Source organism: Enhydra lutris, unplaced genomic scaffold (genome assembly GCF_002288905.1).
Source record: "Enhydra lutris kenyoni isolate GAN:26980312 unplaced genomic scaffold, ASM228890v2 scaffoldscaffold36, whole genome shotgun sequence".
Lineage (NCBI taxonomy): Eukaryota > Metazoa > Chordata > Mammalia > Carnivora > Mustelidae > Enhydra > Enhydra lutris.
The window spans coordinates 131,330-156,462 of NW_019154120.1; the positions used below are offsets into that span (position 1 = coordinate 131,330).

The 25,133-nt window shown below is 48.2% G+C and overlaps 1 protein-coding gene and 1 pseudogene across 3 annotated transcripts in view; one reads left to right on the plus strand and one right to left on the minus strand.

Annotated features, from left to right (window-relative positions):
- The window catches only part of LOC111154275 (ADNP homeobox 2), a 31,097-nt gene extending 7,293 nt beyond the window's left edge, over window positions 1-23,804 (minus strand). For all 3 annotated transcript variants that reach the window (XR_002641078.1, XR_002641077.1, XM_022513785.1), the window contains exons 1-3: window positions 23,751-23,804; window positions 14,792-14,913; window positions 1,922-2,011 (exon numbers count right to left, since the gene is read on the minus strand). Coding sequence is in view for 1 of the 3 variants with exons in the window: in XM_022513785.1 (XP_022369493.1) it covers window positions 1,922-2,011; window positions 14,792-14,913; window positions 23,751-23,769 (231 nt within the window). In the remaining 2 variants the exon portion in view is untranslated. The remainder of the gene's footprint in view (window positions 1-1,921; window positions 2,012-14,791; window positions 14,914-23,750) is intronic.
- On the plus strand, window positions 2,558-8,673 carry LOC111154206 (annotated as a pseudogene).
- Window positions 23,805-25,133: the final 1,329 nt, after the last annotated feature.

The following is a 25,133-nucleotide window of genomic DNA, read 5'->3' on the forward strand; positions in this document are numbered from 1 at the left end:
ATGAAAATTACACTCAATGAAAGAGCCAACAGAAATTACTAACAGGTGTATGTTACTGTTACCGTTGAACAGATCTTTGGGTTAGGGAAAGATGTTTCAAATATGAAAACATAAACATGATCTACACAAGAAAAAAATCGATAAACTGGGCCTCATCTAAGAAAGCTTCTACTCTGTGAAAGACACTGTTTAAGAAATAGACAAGCCACCAGCTAGGAGACAGCACTTACAAACGTCACACCTAATAAAGGACTTGTATCCAGAATACATGTAGGCACGTTCAAGTCTCAACACGAGAAAATAACCCGATTTTTAGCAAATGGGCCAACGATCTGAACCTTCACCAAAGAGGGCCTCTAGAGGCCAAATGAACAGGAAAAGATGCTCAACATCCTTAGTCACCAGGAAACGGACACCAGAGAAGGGGCCACTACACACCTACTAAAATGGAAACTAAGGGGTGAAGCCCAGTCCAGCCGGGCCCTGGAGGCAGAGGAACCAGGCCTCCCTCATCACTGGGGGCAGAGCAGAACGGCACAGCCGCTCTGGAACACAGCGGGCAGTTTGTTCTAAAGGTGAATGTGTACTTACTTACCACAGGCCTTCCAGCGTGTTCCAGCCCAGGCACTCACCGACGAGAAATGAAGCCTGTACTCCCCTAAAAGCGCGCTGGGAAAGCTCGGGGATGAGCGATCGCTCGGGAGCAGGGCGATGCGGGCAACAGAGGAAGAGCCACGAGCTCGGCCAGCGGCGGACCGGCAGGTGGAGGAGGACCGGGGGTGCCAGAAATCCCGCCCCGGACACAGCGCCAGCCCCGCTCGTCTGTCCAGCTGCTTCCTCATGTCCACACTAACAGAGCTCCACAACCGAGGAGACCCTCAGCAGGTCTCTGTCCCCAGAACCCAAACATCTAACAAACGTCTGTTCTCTGAGCCCTGGAGGACCTCGCCGCGGCACCAGCCACGCACTTCAGCCTGCGGGCGCTTCCTCCGTCCAGGAACAGAGGGGAAGTGAGGCGCGGTCTCCACCACACCGGGCAGCGGTGCTTTTACTGAACACAGCACCCAATCAACAAATTCCATCGCTTCCGCTTCAAACGGTTATTTAACACGAGTTAAAGAAAATAAAACTAGTTCACCTAGTTTCTAGCAGGCACTCCAAAGGTGTTTCTTGGTGAAAAGCTTATAATCGTATATTATACTGCGTTTTACTTTATGGGATCTTCTGAGAATTCAGAAGAGAAAAACCAGTGAGACACAAAAGATTCAAGAAGTCAAGGTCTTCAAAGCAAGGCGTAACGGAGCGGCCACGTGCGGCCACGTGCTGAGTCAAGCAGGGGAACGACCGAATCAACGTGGTTTCAAGACATCTTGTGTCTGACGGTGGAGACGGGGTGCTGGGGCAAGGAGCACAGGAGACCAACGGGTGGGATACAACACAAAGGCAGAAAAGTGGAACTCGGGAGGACGGGGGCAATAGAAATGTTAAAGGGGCGCCTGGGTAGCTCAGTGGGTTAGTGTCTTAAGGCAGATGCTTAACTGGCCGAGCGCCAGGCGCCCCACCAGAGATCCGTGTTTTTAATGAGGTTTCTGAAACCGGGATGAACCTTCAGCACACATAACGACATGACAATCCCTTTTACTCAGAACAGTTACGAATCCAAGGCCCTTCTTACATGAGTGGCATCTTATGATCAAGGACAAACAGTAGTTTCACTACATCACATTATTAACTTTATACACAGAAAACTCTCAAAGTAACATAAAGCACTTAACTTTTTCTTTCTCCTTCCCTGAATGCTTACACCACAGGCCTCCCCCTTAGTCATCAGTGATCCCAGTATGTGATGCTCCTCAGAACTGAAGTGACACGTACCCCCAACTTCTGAGGAAATATAAAAATCAAATACAAAAATACGTACCACTTTCTTTCCAGAAGGTTCCCAAAGAGAAATATCTCCCCATGATGTGTTAAAAAAGTACTTCTCTCCTGGATCAAAGCCTTTAAGGTCCTTTTTAAAAACGGAGAAAAAGAGAGATCATTAAGCAATTTCAGAAGGCAATATTTAATAACCTGAAGGCATTATCTAGCACCTATGAAATCCACATGGGAAACTGAAATGAGAACACAGCCCATGAGCAGACCGTGGCAGAGTACCCATAAAGCAAGAGAAAGGAGGAAAAGGCTGAAACAACCCAATTAAAAATTAAAGTTTTAAATTATAGTTAAATATTATAGTTTTATAAGAAACAGAAGAGATTTCCCACCCATAATTTTTATTTATTTATTTATTTTTAAAAGATTTTATTTATTTGACAGAGAGAGACACAGCAAGAGTGGGAACACAAGCAGGAGGAGTGGGAGAGGGAGAAGCAGGCTTCCCAGTGGGCAGGGAGCCCAGTGCAGGGCTTGAACCCAGGACCCCGGGATCCTGACTTGAGTCGAAGGTAGATCCTTAAGGACTGAGCCACCCGGGTGCCCCTCCCAACAGTAATTTGTAAGAGAGCAAAGCTCAGGAGTGAACGCCGTCTTCTATCCGTGGCGAGCACGTGGGAAGATGTGCCAGCAAGAGTATAAAGTGGGTGCTCCCGGTGGGCGCCTGACCGAGGACACCTGGAGTCCACCCTGTGGAGGACGGCGTGGACAGGGTGTGGCTAACACAACAGAAAGGGGTGAGAAGGGGGGGGTGGTGTTGGACACTGAGAACCGAACAAGCAGATGCAACGGGGTTCACGCTGAGCCCTGGGTTAGACAAACCAAGCGTAAGACAGACGTCTGGAGGAAACTGGAGATACGAATATGGACTGGGTGTTAGATAAGAAGGACGAACATTTAATGGACAGAGAAAGATGAAAGTAACTGAAAAGGCAGTAAAAACGCATGATCGATACGAGCTCACTGTGGAGACCACGCACACACGCGTGCACACACGCACACACACGTGCACACGCACAAGAAGCTGCTGAAGCTGCTGAACAACAAGATGTTAATCTCTGAATGGGAGGAACATGGCTTTTTAAATTTTATTTTCTAAAGAAATGACTACCTGTGTTTTCTTTCACAGTTTATATTGCTGTTTAAAGGTTTATAATACAGAAAGGCATTAGTTAAGCCAGATAACAATACGACTGCCTTCAAGTATACCTACGCTAATACGCTGCTTACCAAGTCAATTCAGAACCAGAGAAAAGTACAATCATAAGGATTTAATTTGCAAATAACATATCCTGAGGGTTATAACACATGTAGAAACAAAGTGCATGGTAACAATAACACAAAGGCCGGAATGGGAAACAAAAGCCTAGTATTGTAAGGTCTTCTTTTTTTTTTAAACTTTTATTTATTTATTTATTTATTTATTTTTAATTTTTTAAAGATTTTATTTATTTATTTGACAGAGAGAGATCACAAGCAGGCAGAGAGGCAGGCAGAGAGAGGAGGAAGCAGGCTCCCTGCTAAGCAGAGTGCCCGATGCGGGGCCCGATCCCAGGACCCTGAGATCATGACCCGAGCCGAAGGCAGCGGCCCAACCCACTGAGCCACCCAGGCGCCCCTTATTTATTTTTTAAGTAATCTCTACACCCCACATTAGGCCCAAACTCATAACCCCAAGATCAAGAGTCACACGCTCCACCAACGGAGCCAGCCGGGCGCCCCTTGTAAGGGTCTTATATGTGAAGCAGTATATTAGGCAAACAAAAGCCAAAAATGGGGTTAAAATGGAATCATAAAAAATATTCAATATTTTTATGTAGTTTTTAAGTAGAGAAAGAATAAAAAAGAAAAAGAGAAAAAACAAGTAAAAACAAACAGCAAGATGGGAGATTTAAACCCAACCATATCAATAGCCATTAATTACTATTAAGTAGCAGGGGCTGGAAACTCCTAAAGCAAAGGCCAGAGAAGAAATATTTCGGGCTTTGCCAGCCGTTCAGGCTCTCACACAACTCAAAGCCACCAGCATGCATAAAAGCAGCCATGAACACAACAAGCACGGCTACATTCCAAGAAAGTTTATTTACAAACAGACAGCAAGCCAGGTTTGGCCGCAACCATAGTGTGCCTACCCCGGTCTAGATATTCAACTTAAGAGGCACAGGCTGGCGGACCGGCAAACAAAGACAAGGTCCAATTACACGCTGCTGCAAGACTCTCACTTGCAATATAAAGTCATAGACAGGTGAACGGCAAAAAGGCAGAGATGTGTCATGCTATCGCTAATCCAAAGAAAGCTGAAGGAACTACATTACCACCTCACAAAGCAGATTTCAAGGGTAAAAAAAGAATATTAACATGGACAGAAATTCACTTCCTAATGGTAACAGGGTCAATTCATTAGCAGAACAGAACAATCCAAACATGTATGCACTTTAGAAAGAGAAAGTACATGAGGCAAAAACTGAACTGAAAAGAGAAACAGTCAAATTTAAATTTATAGTTGGAGACGTCAACACACCCTCTTCTTCCAGTGAGTGGCAGAACGCGCACAAGAATCAGGAAGGACAGAAAGGACCAAACACAACCAACCCGACCCAACACCGACAGACTCTCCACCCAGAAGAGCAAATACACAGGAAATATTCACAAAGATCGAGCTTATGCAGAGCCATAAAATAAGTCTCAATAAATGTACAAGGACTAAATACAGTCTCTAACTAAAGCAAAATTAAAAAGAAATCTGTAACAAAAGCGATCTAGAAAATTCCCAAATCCTAGAAATGAAACAACATACTTCTAATCCCTGGATCAAAGAAGAAATCAGGAGCAAAATCAGACAGCATTTCAAAACTGAATGAAAGTGGAAACACAGGAAATAAAATTTGTGAGACACTTCTAAAGCAAAGCATAAGGGAAATTTATAGCATTAAGTACAGAGAAAACGAAGACCTAAAAAACAAGATCACTACAGCTCCTACAGAAAAGGAAATAATATGAACTTTATGCCAATAAATACTACAACTTAAGTTGAAATGGTTAAATTCCTCAAAAAACAAACTACCAAAGTCCCCCCAAAATTAGGTAACATGATAGCCGATGTCTAGTCAAGAAACTGAATTCACTCTTAAAATCCTCCCACAAAGGAAGACACGTGGGTGGCTCAGTCAGTTAAGTGTCTGACTCTCTATTTCCGCTCAGGTCAAGATCTCAGGGTCATGAGATCGAGTCCCCGCATGGGACTCCATGCTCAGCGGGGAATCTGCTTGAGACTCACTCGCTCTCTCACTCTCTGCCCCTCCCCCACCTCCTACCCCAGCCTTGCTCATGCTCTCTCTACATATATAAAACATAAAACTAAAAAACAAAAGCAAACCCTTCCCACAAAGCAAACAAGAAACATTATCGGGGCGCCTGGGTGGTTCAGCCATTTAAGTGTCTGCCTTCGGCTCAGGTAGTGATCCCAGGGTCCTGGGATCGAGCCCCGCATCAGGCTCCCTGCTCAGCGGGAAGCCTGCTTCTCCCTCTGGGCTGCTCCACTTGCTTATATTCTGTCAAATAAGTAAATAAAATCTTTAAAAAAAAAAAAAGAAGAACAAACATTATCAATTTACAAAATTCCATAAAATAAAGAGGAAGAAACAACTCCCAGTTCATTCCATGAGGCCAGAATTACCCTGGTACCAAACCCAGACGAAGATATTACAAAAAATTAAAACTTCAGACTACATCACTCAAGAATATAGATGCGAAGATCCCTGATGGAAATTTTACAAATCAATCCAACATATAAAAAGAACCAAGTAGCATTTCTCCCAGAGATACAGACTGGTTTAAGAGTTTATTTTTTAAAAAAGAAAATCAAACCACATTATTCACTGTATTAGACTTAAAAAAGACAATCATCCTGATACAGAAAAATCACTTTAACAAAATTCAACGTCTAGTCATAATTTTTGCTCTCAGCAAGGTAGGAATAAGGGACTTGCTCAATCTGAAAAAGTGATCTGCAGAGAACACACGGCCGGCAATCACACCGTATGACATAATGAACATTCTGCTACTGTAATACAGCTTTCTTCAAAAAAATCTTTTTAAGATTCTATTTATTTATTTGACAGAGAGCACAAGCAGGCGGAGAGGCAGGCAGAGGGAGAGGGAGAAGCAGGCTCCCTGCTGAGCAGAGAGCCAGAAGTGGGGCTCGATCCCAGGACCCTGAGATCATGACCTGAGCCGAAGGCAGACGCTTAACCCACTGAGCCACCCAGGCACCCTGTTATTTCAAAATTTTTTAGAAAACCAATTCCAGGGGCACCTGGGTGGCTCAGCAGGTTGAGCCTCTGCCTTCGGCTCGGGTCGTGATCTCGGGGTCCTGGGATCAAGCCCCGCATTGGGCTCCCTGCTCGGCGGGGGGCCTGCTTCCCTTCCTCTCTCTCTGCCTACCTGTGATCTCTGTCTGTCAAATAAATAAATAAAATTTAAAAAGAAAAGAAAAGAAAAGAAAAGAAAACCAATTCCACAAATGGTAAGGGTACAACTGAAACCCTTACACAGTACTGACAGGAGTGCAGAATCATACATCAGCCATTTCCTATAAAACTAAACAGTTGTTCACAAAAATACTTTTATAAGGAGAAACTTATTCATAATAACCAAAAACTGGGAACAGCCAAGGTGTCCACCATCAGAAGAAAGGACCAATAAACTAATCCATCCATGTAACAGAATACTGTCACCACAGAGAATAATCTTCCACAGGAGCACATATAACTCCGCTGACATAAAACTGTAAAACAGGCAAATCTAATTTATAGTACAAAATTTCAGAACAGCGGTCGCCAGCGGGGTGGCGACACGGACTGACAAAACAGGGCTTGAGGAAAACTTTCCAAAGCAATGGAACAGTCCTGTATCTTTTCTTTTTTAAGATTTTATTTACTTACTTGATAGAGAGTGAGAGAACACCAGCAGGAGGGAGAACGAGAAGCAGACTCCCCGCCGAGCAGGGAGCCCAATGTGGGGCTCGATCCCAGGACCCTGGGATCACGACCCACGACAAAGGCAGACGCTCAACCCAATGAGCCACCCAGGTGCCTCAGAACTGTCCTGTATCTCTACGGGAGACTTGTATTACTGGAGGACACGCACATCAAAAATCATCATTTGGAGAAACTTAAGTGCATTTCACAGCATATAAATGTCTTTCCCTGGGTGGGTCAGTGGGTTAAGCCTCTGCCTCCCGCTCGGGTCATGATCTCAGGGTCCTGGGATTGAGCCCCGTGTCAGGCTCTCTGCTCAGCAGGGAGCCTGCGTCCCCCCCGCCCCGCCTGCCTCTCTGCCTACTTGTGATCTCTCTCTCTGTGTCAAATAAATAAATAAATAAATAGATAGATAGATAGATAGATAAACAAATAAATAAATAAAATCTTTTTTAAAAAGTCAAGAGGCTCCGCCAGAAGGGCACGGCAACGATCCTAAGGGTTAGGGCTGCTGCGTGGTCAGCGACTCTGTCCCCGGAGGCAGGGGCACTGGTCCCCTGGCACAGGCCGCCTTTCCCAGCGGTTCCCCTACAAAGGAGCAGCGGTCCCGGTTTGCAGCCGCAAGGAGTCCGACAGAACCACCCGTCAGAGACCCTTGGGGAGGAACAGCCACGGGCGGAGACAGTCAGCCCCCAGAGTGGTCTCTGCGACCACTGCTAGCCCCGCTCACAGGAGGGACGTGCCTGAGGCCGCCGGCACTGCGGTGATGAACAGAGAGGAGGAGGTGTGGAAGTTACCGCCAGGCTTCGTGAGGAAAACTCTGGAATTCCTGCACTGCGGACTGGCATCGTCCCCGGCCAACAAGCCGACGCAAAAGGCACGACTGACCCGCAGAAAGATGCTGGACGCAGACCTCACTATAAACTGATTTTATAAAAAGATTTTAGGTTCTGGCGATACCTTAGACTACTTCAATGGTTATGAAGATTTAAAAAATAAGAAAGATTTGCTGGGCATGCTAAACGGAGGCTACAAGAACTTTCTCTTCAACTTTTACAATATTCCTGGTTTCATGGGACAATGACGGACAAACCTGGTAACCACGACCCTGAGACGCTGGAAGCAACCGCAGCAAATGCAAAAGGCTTGGTGGGACTGTCGGAGAGAGGGTTTGGGAGGACCTGGAAGAAATTTACTGGTAACCACGCAGATCATTTCATTCACTTCATCTATGATCCTGACGTGGCTCCTTACACAGGCTAACCTACTAATCCAAGTTAGAAGAATTTAACAAAGTTAGGAAAAATGTTGCTGGTTTTTCACCAAAGCCAATGACTCTTCTTGGCCTCGTTATTCAAAGTACAGGCTGAGGTCTCCAAATTGGATTTGAGGCTGAAGACTTCAAAAGAAGAGAAGAACCTTGGTATGTTCATAGTTAAAAACAGGAAAGACTGAGTTAAAGCAACAGACAATTCAGAGCCGCTGAAACCATCAAGACGTCATCGCAGATGCGAGGGAACCTGATGCAAGGACTGCATGTGGGAGCTCCAGAGGTACCAGGGATAGCACGGTCTTGCGCAGCAGACACAGCAGTGGCGCATCCCTCCACTTCCTGTAAGCGGCCGTGACATCAGCAACGTGGGCATGTCTTCAGGACAAGAAACTAAGCCTGTCGCAGCAGTTGTAAGAACCGGGGAAAAGCAGCTACCAGATGGAGAAAGATGGACTCCTAAGTTACATAAAGAAGAGTCAAAACTGACGAGAGCTGGCACTCAACAGCAGAAAATTTGGGGTAAGGTTAAGTTTTCTTCTCTCCCTCTCAGTGAGATTTAAGAGACTTCAATATACAGCGGAATGAAAGCTCAGAGGTCCTTCCCAGACAACAGGGCTCTTCTGTGGTGAGTTTCAGGCAGGAAACTCAAGTCTACCTCCTCTTAATCTCACTACACACTTGGAACCTTGTGATTCTTCTGGGACAGTTCTGCTGTGAATAGTCTAACTGGCTTCCCCTGTCTTCATCTGTGTAGCCATCCCCCCTACCCATGGCACAGTACACTACTGATCTTAAAAAGTGATAACTGTCTTTAAGAAACTAAAGTGCGCGCCCGGGTGGCTCAGTCATTAAGTGTCTGCCTTTGGCTCAGGTCAGGATCCCAGGCTCCTGGAATCGAGGCCCGTATCGGACTCCCTACTCTCTGGGAAGCCTGCTTCTCCTTCTACCTCTCCCCACCCACCCTGCTTGTGATCCCTCTCTTACTATGTCTCTGTCACTCACTCACTGTCAAATAAATAAATAAAATCTTAAAAAAAAAAAAAAAAACTGTTTAATGTTTGCAATTGGGAAAAAAAAGAAAAATAAGTGAAATAAGCCAGACACAAAAAAATTCCAGTTACATGAAACATCTACAGTAGGCAAATCCATAGAGCTAGGGTAGATTATAGGTTACCAAGGGCTGGGGTAGAGAAGATAGAGAGTTACTGTCTCATGCTTAGAGGTGATGAAATGCTGGAAACACAGTGGACCCTTAAACAACACAGGTCTGAACTGCATAGGCCCACTTAAACACAGATTTTTTTTTTCTCAGAAAAAAAATTACTATAAATGCATTTTCTCTTATTGTTCTTTCTCTTATGATTTCTTAACATTTTCTTTTCTCTAGCTTACTTTAAGAACACAGTATATAATACATATACTTTTGCTGACCATTGATGCTGTCAGTAGGATTCTGCGCAACAGGAGACTATTAGTAGGTAAGTTTGGGGGGAGTCAAAAGTCATACCCAGATTTGACTGTGCAACCCACCGTGATACTCAGGGTCAACTGTAAAGAGAGCAGACAGCTGCAAAGCAGTGTCAGTATTATTACTGCTAATGAACTGTGTACTTAAAAATGGGAAAGATGACAAATTCTTTATTATATACATTTTATCAAAATAAAAAATATCTTTCAATATGCTTGGAACATTTAAGAGAAAAAAGAGGGCAAAATATTTCATTACTTACTTTATATTGACTGCATACTGAAATATTTTTAATATATGAGGTTAAATGAACTAAATTATTAAATATTTTTAAAAATCTGGGGGCGCCTGGCTGGCTCAGTCGGTTTAGCATCTGCCTTTGGCTACGCTCGTGATCCCTGGGGTGTGGGTTCGGGGGTCCGCTTATCCCTCTCCCTCTGCCCCTCCCCCGCTCGCTGGTCCTCTCTCTCAAACCAGCTCTCTCCCATAGGCACGCACATCCGCACACACCCTCTCAAATAAATAAAATCTTAAAACAAAACAGCCTGAGAAGGTCTTAGAAAACACCAGTGAGGGCTTCTCCAGGGGCACTAGACTAGTGAAGCCACATAGAGCCCTGGGCTCAGAAAGGCCAGTGCTGGGATTTAACGCTCCGTTGTCACCATATTGAAATTGTTAATAATTTTAAGTTTGAATTTGTATTTTATAAAAGTAGTCTGATAGGACAGTGGGCCACAGGTCAGGAGCCTGGAGCTTCAGCTCACACATGGTCCTACCTCCAGTGTTCCTGGGAAAGATTCTGCCCCAGCTCTCCATCTCCCATTCACCCCAACCTCTCTCTCCCCGCCCTCATCCTGAAACCACTCCCTCACCCTGCACCACTTGCCACAGTAACCAAGCTGTCACATTCCATCACCACCTCCACTGGAAGCCTAGCACAGACTGAGGGAGAGAAGAGGTCAAGGTGGGGACCTCGAACCCTGCCCAGATCCAGATACCACGAGCACCCAGCACAGGTACCACGAGCACCCCAGCACAGAGGTGCTGTCCCTTGGGACTCCCCACATGCTGTGGGTTGGGATGGGACAACAGGCCTGTGGGCCAGCCCAGGTCCACACGTTCACTGTGCACAGTGCCGTACAAATTACATAGCCAGCCCCTACTTTAACTGATCAAATGTTAGCTTTCAAAAAAATCAAGAGACTCTAATGAGTAAGCAGGGTTTGCATCTACTTTTAGAAAAGAAGATAAGGTTCTTAGAAGAGTCTGTCTCCCAAAAGTTCAATTTTTTCTCAGACAGGCTTTCAACAAGAACTCTATAGCCTAAAATTTGAGGTCTTAACTCTGGGGACAAATAGAGTCCTGGACACTTTGGAAATTGGAGAAGGCAGAGTGACACCTCACTGAAATCTGACGCACTGGGTAAGGAAGTGGAAAGGACCACGGACAGACGTCCCCTCAGCTCCTTCAGTCTGCAGGGAAGACTCTGGAGGCCTCGGGTTTCCAGTAAATTCCCTTTTGCTTAAGTTGGTCGAGTATCAGTTTCTGTTGCTTGAAACCAAGAAATTCTAAGTACTATGGGGGATTAAGAATAAATGCATCTGACGTGGGAAAGAATTCAGTGAAAAGACAAAACAAGGCTAACAGAGTATCTCAGTTTAATCTCCCACTTAAAAAAATCTAGAAAAACATACAACAATGTTAACAATGGGTATTTTGGGTAACGGCTTACAAATGAGTCTTCTTGTATCTATGTTTCTGCATATATTTTCTAATTTTTCTAAACTGAACTTCACCATTGCTTGAATTTTAAACAATTTTATAAAATACAGAACTATAGATTTTAAAAAACAAAACTTTTCCCCCAAAAGAATCAGTAACATTTAACCCAATAATTAAACTAACTTAATAGTTGTAAACCATTCAAATCTCTCAATTTTCCGTTGAGAAGTACGTACGTATCTGTGTCAGCACAAAGTAAATAAATCTTGAACAAATTCAGATGAACAGACACATTCTTAGGCTGACTAAGGAAGCGGAAGTTAGTGAGGAATATTGCTCTATACAGCGTCAAAAACGAAGGCTACCAGGATGAAAACTTTCAGTTATTACTAATGTTTTACCTAAGAATAAAACAAAACAAATTTTGGAACAGAATTCCATTTAAAAAGTCAACTCACCTTCAAGGAGAAGAAAGAGAGAGAGATGACAATGGAAGGCTATGGCTGATACTAGACTGGGTCCCCCCAGACAGAGAGGAGTGCTATAAATGATCAGACGAGATAAAAATACCAGCTCACTTCAGCTGATAACCATTCTGAGGTAATGTAAGAGACCATCCTTAGTCTTCGAAAACACTCACTAGAAGTATCACACACACACACACACACACACACAAAGTGAGAAAATGTTACAGCAAACAGAATAAAATAAGAATGACTGGTTGATCTTGTTAAAGGGTAACGTGTTCCTGAAATCACTCAGCCTGGTTTGATGACGGTTAACCAACTGGGTTGTGGTTTTAAATTCCATGTTCCTGGAATACCCTTTCTAATTCTTTCTACTGGGCAAACCTACCCATTCTTTAAAAACAAACAAAACACGGTTCAAATCTCATCTCCGTAAAGGCTACTCTAGGGGTGCCTGGGTGGCTCTGATGGTTGGGTGTCTGCCTTCAGCCCAAGTCATGATCTCTAGGTCCTGAGATCGAGCCCCGTGTTGTCTCAATCCCACTGCTGGGGGGGGGGGTCCCCAGTTCAGAGGGGAGTCTCCTTCTCCGCCGCCCTCTGCCTCTCCCCCTGCTTGAGCTCTGTCTATCTCTCTCAAATGTATAAATTTTTTTTAAAAACCTTAAAAAAAAAAAAAAAAAAGGCTACTCTAGCTTCCCCAGCTAGAAGTGATCTTTCCCCATTTCGCACTATTATTCAGTTTGTCTCTCAGCTCCTGCTAAACTGTCATCTCTCTAACAGGGAGAGGATCCTAGTACCCTAATTCTCTATATTCCTTCACTGTAATAAGGACACAGGCCCAAAGATTAACGGATTTGTCTAAGAGCACATAATTAGCTAAGAGCCAAGATTAAGATAAAAGGCATCTCTTTATCCTCCCCGTCCCCCGTGGCCCACGGACACTCTCCGTCCGTCTACTGAAGGCAGCACTACACCTTCAGTGCTCATTTTTGGAGCATGCACCACATGGCGGGCATCACTGCAGGGGTTCCCATATATTACCACTGGAAATACCCTGTACCTACATATACACTTGGGTTCTTGGCTTATTTATATACATTCTCTACAAATACTACTTAAATACATGTACTTACTGTAAGAAAATGATTTATAAGAAAGTTGTAAGAAATGATTTATTTATAAGGTCATTCAGATGACCAAATATGTATTTCTCAGATAAATCTGGTCTTCATTCACAGTTTCTGAAAATGCTTCAAAACCATAAAGGTGCGGTGAAGTTCTTGTTATTCATGACGGTGACTTGCAGATCCCACCCAAGAGTGCAAGTGGTTCCCAGGAGGACCAATCATGTGATGAGAGGGCTGGAACCTGCAGGCCTACCCCAAGTCCTGGGGAGGTGAGGGGGACTGCAGGCTGGATCAGTGAATGACTTAATCAACCTTGACTATGTAAGGAAAGCTCTGTAAGAATTTTATTCCCCACTTTGGAGAACTCCCACACATGGGAAACCAGAACACCTCTTGTCGTGTCAGAACTGGGTCCAGGAACTTTCCAAGAGTTAGCTATTACTAATGGCCTATGTCTATACCCACCAGCCCAATCTTATCTCCAAATAACTACCTTGCTTTCATTCTCATGCATCAACTATGACTTCTAAGCAGAGATGCAATGAACTCTGCGGCTCTTTTGCTTCAAGACTGTTACTGAGCAGGAGTGCCTGCCAAGAGCTTCCACTCTGGGATCTCCCCACCCTTTTATTTGCAAAGACTTTCAGTAATAGTCTGTTATTAAAAGTACTGCTCTACTTGGGTTTCTACTTTTGTTCATTCATTCAAAACTTACCTGTTAAAAAATATGTATTTTTTAATACGAATATTAAAATATTGATATACATATATATGTTACATAGCTACGTGCCAGACCACAGCTCTGATCACAGGTAATACAGTGGATTAACAAAACAAAGAGGTCCTTGTCTTCTTACATTCAGCGGGGCAGGGGGCGGTTTGGAGACAAAATAAATAATGTCAGGTACTATGAGAGCTTTGAAGCAAAACAGAGTAGTTAAGTCAACAGAGAACAGAGAAGGCAGCATTGCAGAAGGAAGAGCTCTCTGAGGTGGCAGTGTCTGAACAGAGAATCACCGGGGTCCTTCAGCAAGAACTTGGTACTTGTCTACTTGAGCGCAAACATCAATCCTGGCCATTAATGAGGACCGTGGTAATTACTAGTCTTTCAGTATTAGACCACCTTTTTATAAATAAAATCAATCTGGATCAAAGTCTGATATTTGAAAATTAAGAAAGTGAACCCTTCCCAGGCCAATACCACGAACTGAATTGTTCACGAGTCTAAAAATATTTCAAAGCAGACGTGGTCCTAAACACGTACAGGATCACCAATGGCTTAAAAAACGCACACCCAGCCTCACTCAACAATTTCTGTCTCTACTATAGATGCCAGCCACATACCCTCAAGTTCTAAGAAGGGAAAAAAATTATGAGAACACAACTTATCAGAGTATGTGAGTGTGACCTTAATTGTTAAACTTCTGTTAAAACTGCATATATTAAGTTCACAAGTCACACTACATGTGCACCCCCACTGGGTAATTACTCCCAACAACCAGGGGTCACGTTAGGGTCTTCTTTTGCCAAAATAACAAATAATACAACACATTCCCTTTGAAGATCAAAAACAAATACATTTGATAACTAAGAACTATAAAAAGACCCACGTAAAAGTAACTTTAAAAATTTGAACAGCTTCAGATAGCTCACTTTAAGTCAGAAAGACATAAAGAACTAATTATGCTCTCATGCAGTCATTTGAAATATTAGCAATTTCCACCTCGAGGAGCGCTCCCAGCTCGGATCTCACCTCCATAAAGCCAACCCTGCGTCTCCAGTGTCACTGTCTTCTCGTCACCTCACACGTGCATTCTTACCTGCAGCAACTCCTTGCAGCTGTCGAGCCCGATATCCACAAGAATGCCTTTCACCTTTTTTCGTACCTTCCTGATGTTGTCAAGATTTTCCACAGGAATCTGAAACATTTTTGAATTTTTTCCTGAAAAAAAGAAAACAGAAAAACTTGAGTACCTACACTGACATCTAAACATTTAGCTGAGCAGGTAAAACACCAAGAACAGAGTAATTTTCAGGGCACCTAGGTGGCACAGTCAGTTGGGCGTCTGACTTCGTTCCGGCTCAGGTCATGATCTTGGGGCCGTGAGATCAAGTCCATCACACTCCACACTGCACATAGGGTCTGCTTGAGACTCTCTCTCCCTCTCCCTCTGCCCCTCCCAACCTCCCACTCGCCCTCAAATAAATAAATCTTTAAAAGAAAAAAAGAGAGAGAGAGAGAGAACAGAGTAATTTCCAACAAATTATGCTAGGACAACTATATATCAACATGCCAAAGAATGAAGTTAGACTCTTTCCTTCCATCACACACAAAAAATAACTCAAAATGGATCATACACCTCTCTACGTAAGAGCTTAAACTTTTAATCTCTTAACAGGAAACAGACATAAATCTTCATGACCTTGGATTTGGCAATGGACCCTTAGATAAGACACCAAAAATCACTAACAACTAAAGAAAAAGAGAACTGGAGTTCACCAAAATAAAACTTATTATTTTTATTTATCTGAGAGAGAGTGCAGAGAAAGCGAGAGCACACACACACAAGCAGGGGGAGCAGCAGAAGGAGAGGGAGAAGCAGGAGCCAGATGCGGGGCTCAATCCCAGGACCCCGGGGATTGTGACCTGAATTGAAGGCAGACACTTAACCAACTGAGCCACCCAGGCACCTCCAATAAAATACTTTTATGCTTCAAAGGAAATCACCAAAAAAGCAAAAAGAGAACCCACAAAATGGGAGGAAACATGTGCAAATCACATTTTTAATAAGGAACTAATACCCACAATATATAAAGAAAAGAACTCTTGTAACTCAATAATTAAAAGACAACCCAACAAGACAAATAACCCAACTTAAGCAAATTCCCGCAACCCAAACATGGGACAATTCGGGCATCAAATGACAGTAATAGATTACAACCTGTGGCACTGAATTTTCCAAGCACAATGCCACAGTACCTCCCGTCCCACATGCTCTTTTATAAAAGAACAGAATAAGTACGTGATTTCCAAGCACCTCCCTAAAAATTACTTAATAATAACCAAAGGAAAGGGGAGCCTGGGTGGCTCAGTCAGTCAAGTACCCAACTCATGATCTGGGCTCTGGTTATGATCTCCAGGTGATGAGATCAAGCCTAGTATCACGCTCCACACTGGGCACCACTGTCCAGAACAGACAAATTTACAAAGACAGAAAGTAGAACACTAGTTGCCTAGGGCTGTGGAGGAATGAAGGGGATGGCTAAGGGGAACAGGATTTCTTTTTGAAATAATCATAATGTTCTAAAAGTCAACGGTGGTGATGTTTGCACAACTCTGTGAATATACTAAACACCAGTGAACCATATACTTTAAATGGGTGAATTGTATGGTATGTAAATTACATCTCCAAAAAGCTGTTTTTAAAATATCTAAAAAGACATAAAATTAAACTAAACCCTATGGTACTTGACCAGAATAGGAGGTACAGGTGTGACCTGTTTTTAATACATACATATACAAAAAACACAGTTGTAAGTGTGCGTGTATATATTCCACAGCTTTGTTCACTAAGAGAGTCCAGAAGCACTTACACCACACTGGGCACCGAGTCTGCTTCAGATTCTCTTTCCCTCTCCCTCTGTCCCTCCCCACCCACCCTCTAAATAAATAAATAAATAATCGAAGGAAAAAGTAATTCACAGAAGTCTCGAAGACTTCTTAGCCCAAAGTAATAGACACTCTACAAAACAACTAGCCTCTAATATTCAAGGGTCCAGACCATACAAGGTAGCACTATTCATGACAGCCAAACGTGGCAACAATGCAAATGTCCTTCAAACGGTAAATGGGTAGACAAGCACGATAAACCCATAGAAACGAACGCTACTTGGCCCTAAGAACGAGGTAGTGATGCACGCCACAACATGAATGAACCTCAAACCATTATGCTCTGCCAAAGAAACCAGATGCAGAAGCTCTCACACTGACTCCATGTATGTGAGATGCTCAGGAGAGACAAGTCTACAGACACAGAAGCTAGGTTAGCAGTTGGCTGGGAGTGGAAACGGGATTTTTGGAGTGTGCCAGAAATGTTCTATCATTAGACTGTGGTGATGGCTACACAACTCTACATGAATTACACACTTTTAAAAAAAGATCATGGAAGGAAAACTAAGGAACTATTTCCCACTCGAAGAGACTAAAATAAATACCACGTGAAATTTTAAGTTCGTTCTTTCACCAGAAGTGTTACTGGAGCACTGGCAAAACTTCAGTGGGACCTGAGGATTTGATGATAATAACGTATTGATTTCCTGATTCTGATAAATGCACGCTGGATATGTGGGTGAACGCTCTTATCGTTGGAAACAGACAGTATTTAGGGTAATGTGGCATCTTGTTTGGCAAGTTACTTTCAGATGTTTCAGGGGGAAAGTTCTTCCCGTTATACTTGCAATTTCTATGAATCTGCAACTATTTCAAAGTTTTTTAACGTGTAAGCTATCAAAGCTACAAAACAGTCAAATCAGATTAAAGAACACCAGGTTAAAATAACAAATGCCAACCTTTTATTATCAGAATGATAACTTTTAAAGATTGATCATCACTGGCAGTGAAACTAAGTAGAAAAGTCATGATTTCTACATGCGTAGAGGGTAATTTAGCCGTATCTCCCCAGATTTTAAATGACCACATCTGTGAGTCAGCAATTCCATTTCTGCAGCCCTCTTGTGACCCCCTCCTCCCCCAGCATATACCTGGTGCCCCTCCCAGTTTATGCTTCTTGCATGGCACGTGTTCCAATGATCTATTTATGTATCTAGTTCTCCTATTAGACTTAACCCTTTTAGGGTAGGAATCATGTTGTCTTTGCACGTCTGGGACCTATCACAGAGTGTAATATACAGCAAGTGTTCACAACAAGGGAACAAAAGAGATAAAATAAAACAGGGTAGGAATCATAAGACATGCAGAAAGTGATGGGGCGCCTGGGTGGCTCAGTCATTAAGCCTCTGCCTTCGGCTCAGGTCATGATCCCAGGGTCCTGGAATCAAGCCCATCAGGCTCTCTGCTCGGGGAGAAGCCTGGTTCTCCCTCTCCCACTCGCCCTGCTTGTGTTTCCTCTGTCGCTGTGTCTCTGTCAAATAAATATTTTTTTAAAAAGTGCTGAAAGGTTCCAAAAGGCTATGGGACCATTAGAGTTGGAGCCCAAAACAGTCTAGGCAAACAGATCAGCATCAAAAAATTACTGAGGTAAAGGAAAAGTCTCCCTATATTTGGCCAAAAGTTAGTAAAACCAAAAAGGTATACTGGAATCAAATGGGTGGGACTGGGGGGAGGAAGGGTTAACAGAAGAGAGAGAGGAATTCCCAGTGGGTACAAAGGAAACACAAAATTTCTGGGAAGCTCATTTGGAATGAGTTTTCCAAATCTCATTATCTATGTCAAAAGTAGATCTTGGGTTCAGTAAAGGAGAGACTGAGGGATCATTCAGCATGTCATAACTGAAGAGTATTACATCCTAGTAAATAGAGTAAAAAATTAATAAAATTACTAAAAATGAAATGCACCAAACTGGGTTCCAGCCTTCAAAAGCCCCACCTAGGGGCCCTGGGTGGCTCAGTCAGTTGGGCCTCTGACTCTTAATCTCAGCTCAGGTCTTGACACAGGGTCACGAGTTCAAGCCCCAAAGCCTCACCTAACAGAGGAGCTGTCAAGAACCTCATGAGGGTGTTCCTAAAAACGACACACAAGGTCCCCTTCAAGCCCACACTGGCTTCTCCGGCCGAGGAAGCCTCGGTAAAAATTACTGTTGGATGCTTTCCACTCAACTCTATCAGACGTGCTTTCATCTCCTCCTTACAGCCCCGTGACCCTCTCTGCGCTCGGGTTCTTCTTTCCCCAGGGTGGCCGTTACACAGAACCGTCCAAGGTCACGACCATCACCCTCCCGCCTCCGCACCAAGGGGCTGCATCCGTGGCTTGCAGAGTACAACGGCGGTACAGGGTGAGCCGCGCTCTGGGGACCGCGACCCGAGCGGCCGGGCACGCGGGAACTGGGGCACGCGCAAGGCAGCAGTCCCGGCGGGCTGCCGGTCGAGGCGGGCTGCCGGGGGCGGATGCAGGCTGGCCCGCCCTCCGGAGGACACTGACGGGAGCCGTCCGGGATGGCGCAAGCGGCAAACGGCCCGGAGTTACTTGTCCAGGGCTTGGGGCAGGCCGAGGAAAGGTCAGTCTTCTTTCCTGAAGCCGGAGAACGGGACCGTCCTGGTCTCGGGCGTGAGCACGCGCACGTCCTCGCCACGGTTACTGCGGCCCCGCACGCGCCCGTGCAGGCGAGCCTGCGGCGCTCGGACACAGCAGACCGACGCGGCCGCCCTCGTCTACCAGCCTCGGTTCACAGCCCGTCACAGGGCGCCCGCGCGTGGCTCACGCGGACCCTCCGAAAACGCCGCTCCGACGCGCGAGGACGACTCCCAGGGGACCGCGCCATGCACGGACGCCGCACTCTGGAAAGGCCCGCACGGCGAGGGCTCGGGTGGGAGCCACAGCTCCGGGCTCCCGCGAAATCTAAGCCGCCCCAGGGGCTCCCGCGCGCCAACGCCGCGTCCCGCTCTCGGCAGGAAAGGGTCTGGGACGGCCCTTCCTGGGGTCTCGTCCGCCCCACAGCGTCCGAGCCGCGCACCCTCGGGCAGGTCACAGTCCGGCCGCGGGGGCCTCCGAGACGCGGAGCGCAGCGGCTGCGGGGGCCGAGCGCGCGTGCAGAGCGGCCCGGCGGTGTCCGAAGAGCGCTCCGACTCGGACCTCGGGGAACGCCCCGACCCAGGCCGGAGTTCAGCAGCTGAAGAACACCCAGTGCTCGCGGCGTCGACGCGCGTCCCGGACCTTCACCAAGCCACGCGCCTCGGGCCTGTCGCGTGCGGCAGCGGCGCGGACCCGCGTGACAGGCGGCGCGGAGGGGCCGCCCGCACAAACGCGCGCCGCAAACCTGGGTACAAGGCGCCCCCGGAGATCTCACGCAGCTCCTGCCCCAAGTCCGCCCTCGCCGCCGGGAGCCGGCCAACCGCTGACCCGACGCAGCTCTGGGTCACACAGCCCCACAGGTGCCCGGGGTCCCGTCCGGCCCCCTCCCGAGTCCCGTCCGGCCCCCGGGGCGGCACCGCGTCCCCTTCTGCGCGCGGGAAGACCACCGGCCCCAACCCAACGACCCGCGTCGGTCCGCCGGGCCGCTCCGGGCGGAGACGCGAGCATCTCCGACCTCCGACCCGGGAGGACCGGCGCTTCCACAGCCTGACGCGCGGCGGGCCCCCGAGGCGCAGCCCCGCCGACTGCAGCCCCGCCACCGCCCCCGGCGCCCCCGGACGCCGCCGCCCCTCGTACCCCCGCGCGCTCACTGACAGCGCGCCGCTCGCGCCCCGAGAAAGCCCTCAGACGGCCGCCGGGTGAGGGGCGCGCCCCGCCGACCCGCAGCTCCCGCCGCTGACGGTCCAGAAACGACCGCGAGCGGAGGCGCCGCCAACAGCCGCGTCAGGGGCGGCCGGCGGCGCCCGGCGAGAAGTTAGCCGGCGTCGGCATGTGCACACCCCCGGGGCCCGCGCGCCGCCCTGCCCCGGCCCGAGCCCCCGCCCGAGCCCCACAGCAGCCCCGGCCCGAGCCCAGCGCCGGCCGCCACTCCCGGGGGCTCCCCGCACAGGCTCTGGGGGCCCGGTTGCGGGGAGATGCGCCCGGGGGCCGCCCTGGCCACCGCCCGCTCTGCGCCCCGCCGCCCCTCTCCGCGCGACCCGCCCCCCGCCCCGGCGACCACCCCCGACGCCCACGTGATGCGGACGGTGACGGGCGACGGCCGGGCCGCCAACCCCGCGCCCGGAGAGCTTCTCGGGCTTCTTGAAGCGGCCGCGGGCCGCGGGCTGTGGGAGGGGCGGGACGGGGCGGGGCCGCCGTCGGGACTCCGCGGGCCTGGCCCGGGCAGGGCCGGGGGCGTCGCCGCGGGACTGGGCCGGGGTCGTACCTACCGCTGGGCGCCCGGAGCGCCGCCGCCGCGTCCCCCGCCGCCTCTCGCCGCGCCGCTGCGGCCCGCCGGGGCCCCGCGCCTGCGCCCACCTCCGCCCCGCTCGGCGGGACCCCCGCCTCGGCGCGCGCCCACCCCCGCGCGACCCCGTCCCCTCCTCCCAGCACGGCCAGAAAGAGAAAATGGCGCTCGATTTGCCTCCGGAAGTGACGCGCGCCCTCATTTGCATGCCAGTACAGCCAGCCAATAAGGGGGGAGGGTGCGTGCCCCCCCCCCCCCCCCGGCACTGCCCCACAGGACCCTTGGGGCCCCTGTCTGAAGCTGGACTGGAGACTCTAGAGTGGGAGTGGGGGTCCCCTGTTGTAGACCCCGCCCCTAACCCCCTTCCTGCCACAGTGGGCTGGGCTGCCAGCCTCTCCCTTGCATCCCTGCATACTCTCGAGAGAGTTTGGGTAGGTGGTGACGTCATTGGAAGGGGGCGGGGCAAGGGTGTCGTTCACCACGTGACAAATCACGTGGGCTCACCAGCGCTTTGACTTCATTTGCATGGCATGGGGGTGGAGCTAGTGGCCGTGGCAGGAAAGGGTGGCCCCGCCCACATCTTAGAGCCAATAGGAAGGCGGCTGCGAGGAGAATCCCGCGCTGCCATTGGAGAACGCAACTTGGGCTCCGGGAGGTTGGACAAGTGCGCCCTTGGAATTGACACCTCTTGGGGGACGGCCTGGATGGGGGCTCCCGACCTCACAGCCCTTTTCTGAGAAAACTGTCCCTCTCTCCTGAGAAGTCTGGTTTCCAGTGGGAGCCACTGTCCGTCGCGGGGGAGGAGGAGAACCGCGCGTGTGTCAAACCCTCAGCCGGCCCGCGGGTCCCCCCGCGCACAGCCGCTCGGGCCGCCGGGGCACCCACTGCCCGCGACGCGCGCACGTGGCCTGGGCCCTCCCCGCGGGGTCGGACTCGCGCGCCACAGGCACTCGTGCACCGAGACGGGGACAGGCGTGCAGCCCCGTCCTCCTTCTCCGGCCCCCTCGTGCCCGCTCCAGACCCTGCCCTCCGCGTGGACGGGCCCCGGCAACGCCTGCCCTCCTCGGCTCACCTCAGCCCAAGAGCCTCCTCGTCCCGGAGCACCAGGACCATCGACTTGGGCTTCCCCAGCCTCGCAGCGCGCCGGGCACCCCTGCTTCCGCAGCAGCCGCGCTGACCTTGGAGCCAGTTTAGGGGACGCGTCTGCCCGTGCTGCCCCCTGTCCGTCCTCCCCTGGGCCCGCTCCCCTTGCGCAGCCCCTCGTGTTCAGTCATCCGCCTCCCACAATGGCAGCCTGTCCCTCTCTACCGCGACCTTCTCCTCAGGGCGGCCCAGTGACCCAAAACACAACAGGCACTAAAGAACTGAATGAATTTGAAAACGTGTTGAATTCCGGACTGATGCTACACACCTCTAGGAACACAAGTCATAACTGAAGGAGAGTTTGATCTTTCCATCTAGTCATGAATTATGATTCAATGTGATCATGAATCACAGAGCTAAATGGGTACGATATCCCTATATATCGTCCTTGAAATCATGGGTGTGCTTAAAAGTAAAGCTGAAGCCTTCAAGGGCCTCTTGATCTAGATCAAGGTGCTCTAAGGAGAGCACTGGGTCACAGTTTCCACCGTTGCTTGGACTTCCTGGACTCGACAGCCTCATGCTCTCCAGCCATGGCTCTCACCACTCTGTAGAAACTCCTGGGTCACCAGCGACCTCATCACCGTTGGACCCAAGAACAGAGGGGAGTCCTCACCCTTAATCTGTAATCCCTCTCCCTTTCCGGAAGCCCTTCTCTCCCTGACCACTCCCAGACGTGCCCTTTCACCTCCAAGCTCTGACTGTGCCTTACCTCTCCACCAGCTTCTCTCCCTCAGCCCATCCTGGACTGTGGGTCTCCAGGATGACACCCACTTTCACTCCTTTTTCAACACATATTCGTCACCCACATCCTATGTGCCAGGCACTGTGCTAGGTACTGGAAATCCCATCCCTCTCATTGTATTACTCTGCTCTCCCTTCTTAATATCAGTAGTAGATTCAAATTTCATTATTTTAATTCCAAATCAACGTGTATACCTCTTTTGTAAGCTTCACTTTTATTTTTCTGGCTGCCAATGGGGCAGCCCCACTTGGGTTTCCCACAGGCACCTCAGATGTAAAATGTTCCAAACAGCCCATCAACTGTCTTTGAAATTACAGTAAGCGGTGGGCTTAACTGTCCTTCATTTTCCCATCTCCAGTTTTCCAATTTTACATCCTAAACATTCCTCAAATCTGTTGTCTCACCAGCACCTCGGAATTCAGGTTACCCCCTGACGAACACCAACACGAGCACCCACCTTATCTCCAGCTTCGGCTCCTCAGGTACATTCTCTAGGCAGCCATCCCAGAGACGTACCTAAGACAAACTGAACCCCGCCATTCCCCTTCCTATCTTCAGCCATTCCACATCCTCCCAGGATCAAGCCCAGTGGTCAGCATGGCACCCAAGCTCTCCAAGCTTGACCAGTCCCAGCCCATCTCCTGCCATCAAAAATACCACACAGTGTCCATGGAGTGCCTGCCCTCCCCAACACCTGAACCAATTTTCATTCCACTGCCAGCAGAACTGAGTTCTGCTGCCCTCTCTTCCAGGAAGATCTCCCTGACCACCACCGCTCCACACAGAAACATCAGAAAGTGTGGCAGGCACTTCTCCTTGGTGTTCTGGAACATTCATTGTGTCTGTCACTATACTCACTGGGTTGTCCCGTCACCATCTGCTAACGTGTTTGTCTCTCAGGAAGCACTCTGCCAGCAGGAACCATGTCTTCTTCTTCGCCATTGTACTCCTGATGCCTAGGTTACTTGAAGAAATAACATAAGTAAATATTTTAATAAATACAAGATAACTTTAATAAATGTTGAATAAAAGTTTTCTCCCAGCTTATTATTAAAAATTTTAAACATATTGAAAAGTTGAAATAATTATACAGTGAGCACCATCACCAAGATCTTATCATTAACAGTTTGCTCTATTTGCTTTACTACGCAGCTACGCACCTCTTGATCCATCCTCTCTTTTCTTATATATACATTCAAAAAAAAGTTGCCAACATCAGTCCACTGCATCCCTAAATACCTCAGCATGGGTGTATGGGTGTATAATGAATGATGTTTCAAACAACAGTCCACAGCTGTGAGGTTGAGAGGACTGTTCCTCCCACAGACGGAATGAGCAACGGGACCTGGTGGGACTGGTCGAGATTATGTCCAAAGAGTTGGGAAAGTGCCCGGCGGGGATGTCAGCAACTCACTTCCCAGCACACGCGTGTTTGCTCTGCTTTTCCTTCGCCCACTTGCCATCAGTACAAGGGCAGATGTTTTGATTTTCGTTCTTTAAAAGTGAAGATGCTACGCTGAGTCCTTCCTATTCTCTCATCTCGTTCACCCCATGATCCGAATCAGCATTTGTGATATAATTGTCCAGCATGACGAGAGCAATCTGGGTAACCACAGAAGAGAGGAAAATCGTGAACTAGCCCCAGAGCCTGTGCTACCCTTGTGCACCTTTAGAAGCAGGGAAGCCCTTGGGTCTTGTGCTGCCCAGAAGGCCCTAACCTGGGGACAGAGGTGTCATCACAAAGTGCCTTTGTATGTAAAGAGAGGAGGGAGCACCCTTTCCCCTGAGACACACACCCGGGTGAAGACAGTGGGCTTGATCTCAGCCGCACCCGCTCCCGCGGCGGCTTGTCCCCACGCGGAGTCCGCACAGTGCCGGCCACATGCGGCAGCACTGGCTGATCTATGAACACACTGTAGACAAGCTCATCTACGATAAAATATACTGCTGCGGTTCATCCAAAACCACTGGAATTTCTACAGAAAAGAGGGCGAGTTACTCTTTGTGAACAACTTACATCTAATCGTGCCTTTCTTGCCTATGTTCTATGTATACTTTTTGTGTGTCTACTGGGTGCCAAGGAGACAGTGATGAGCAGAAAACAAAAGCTTGGAATCCCGTGGAGGAGAACATCACTAGTGAAATAGCTACAGAGTGAGACTTTAATTATAAACTGAGGGAGCCGCGCCTGCGGCTCAGTCGTTTAAGCGTCTGCCTTCGGCTCAGGTCACAATCCCAGCA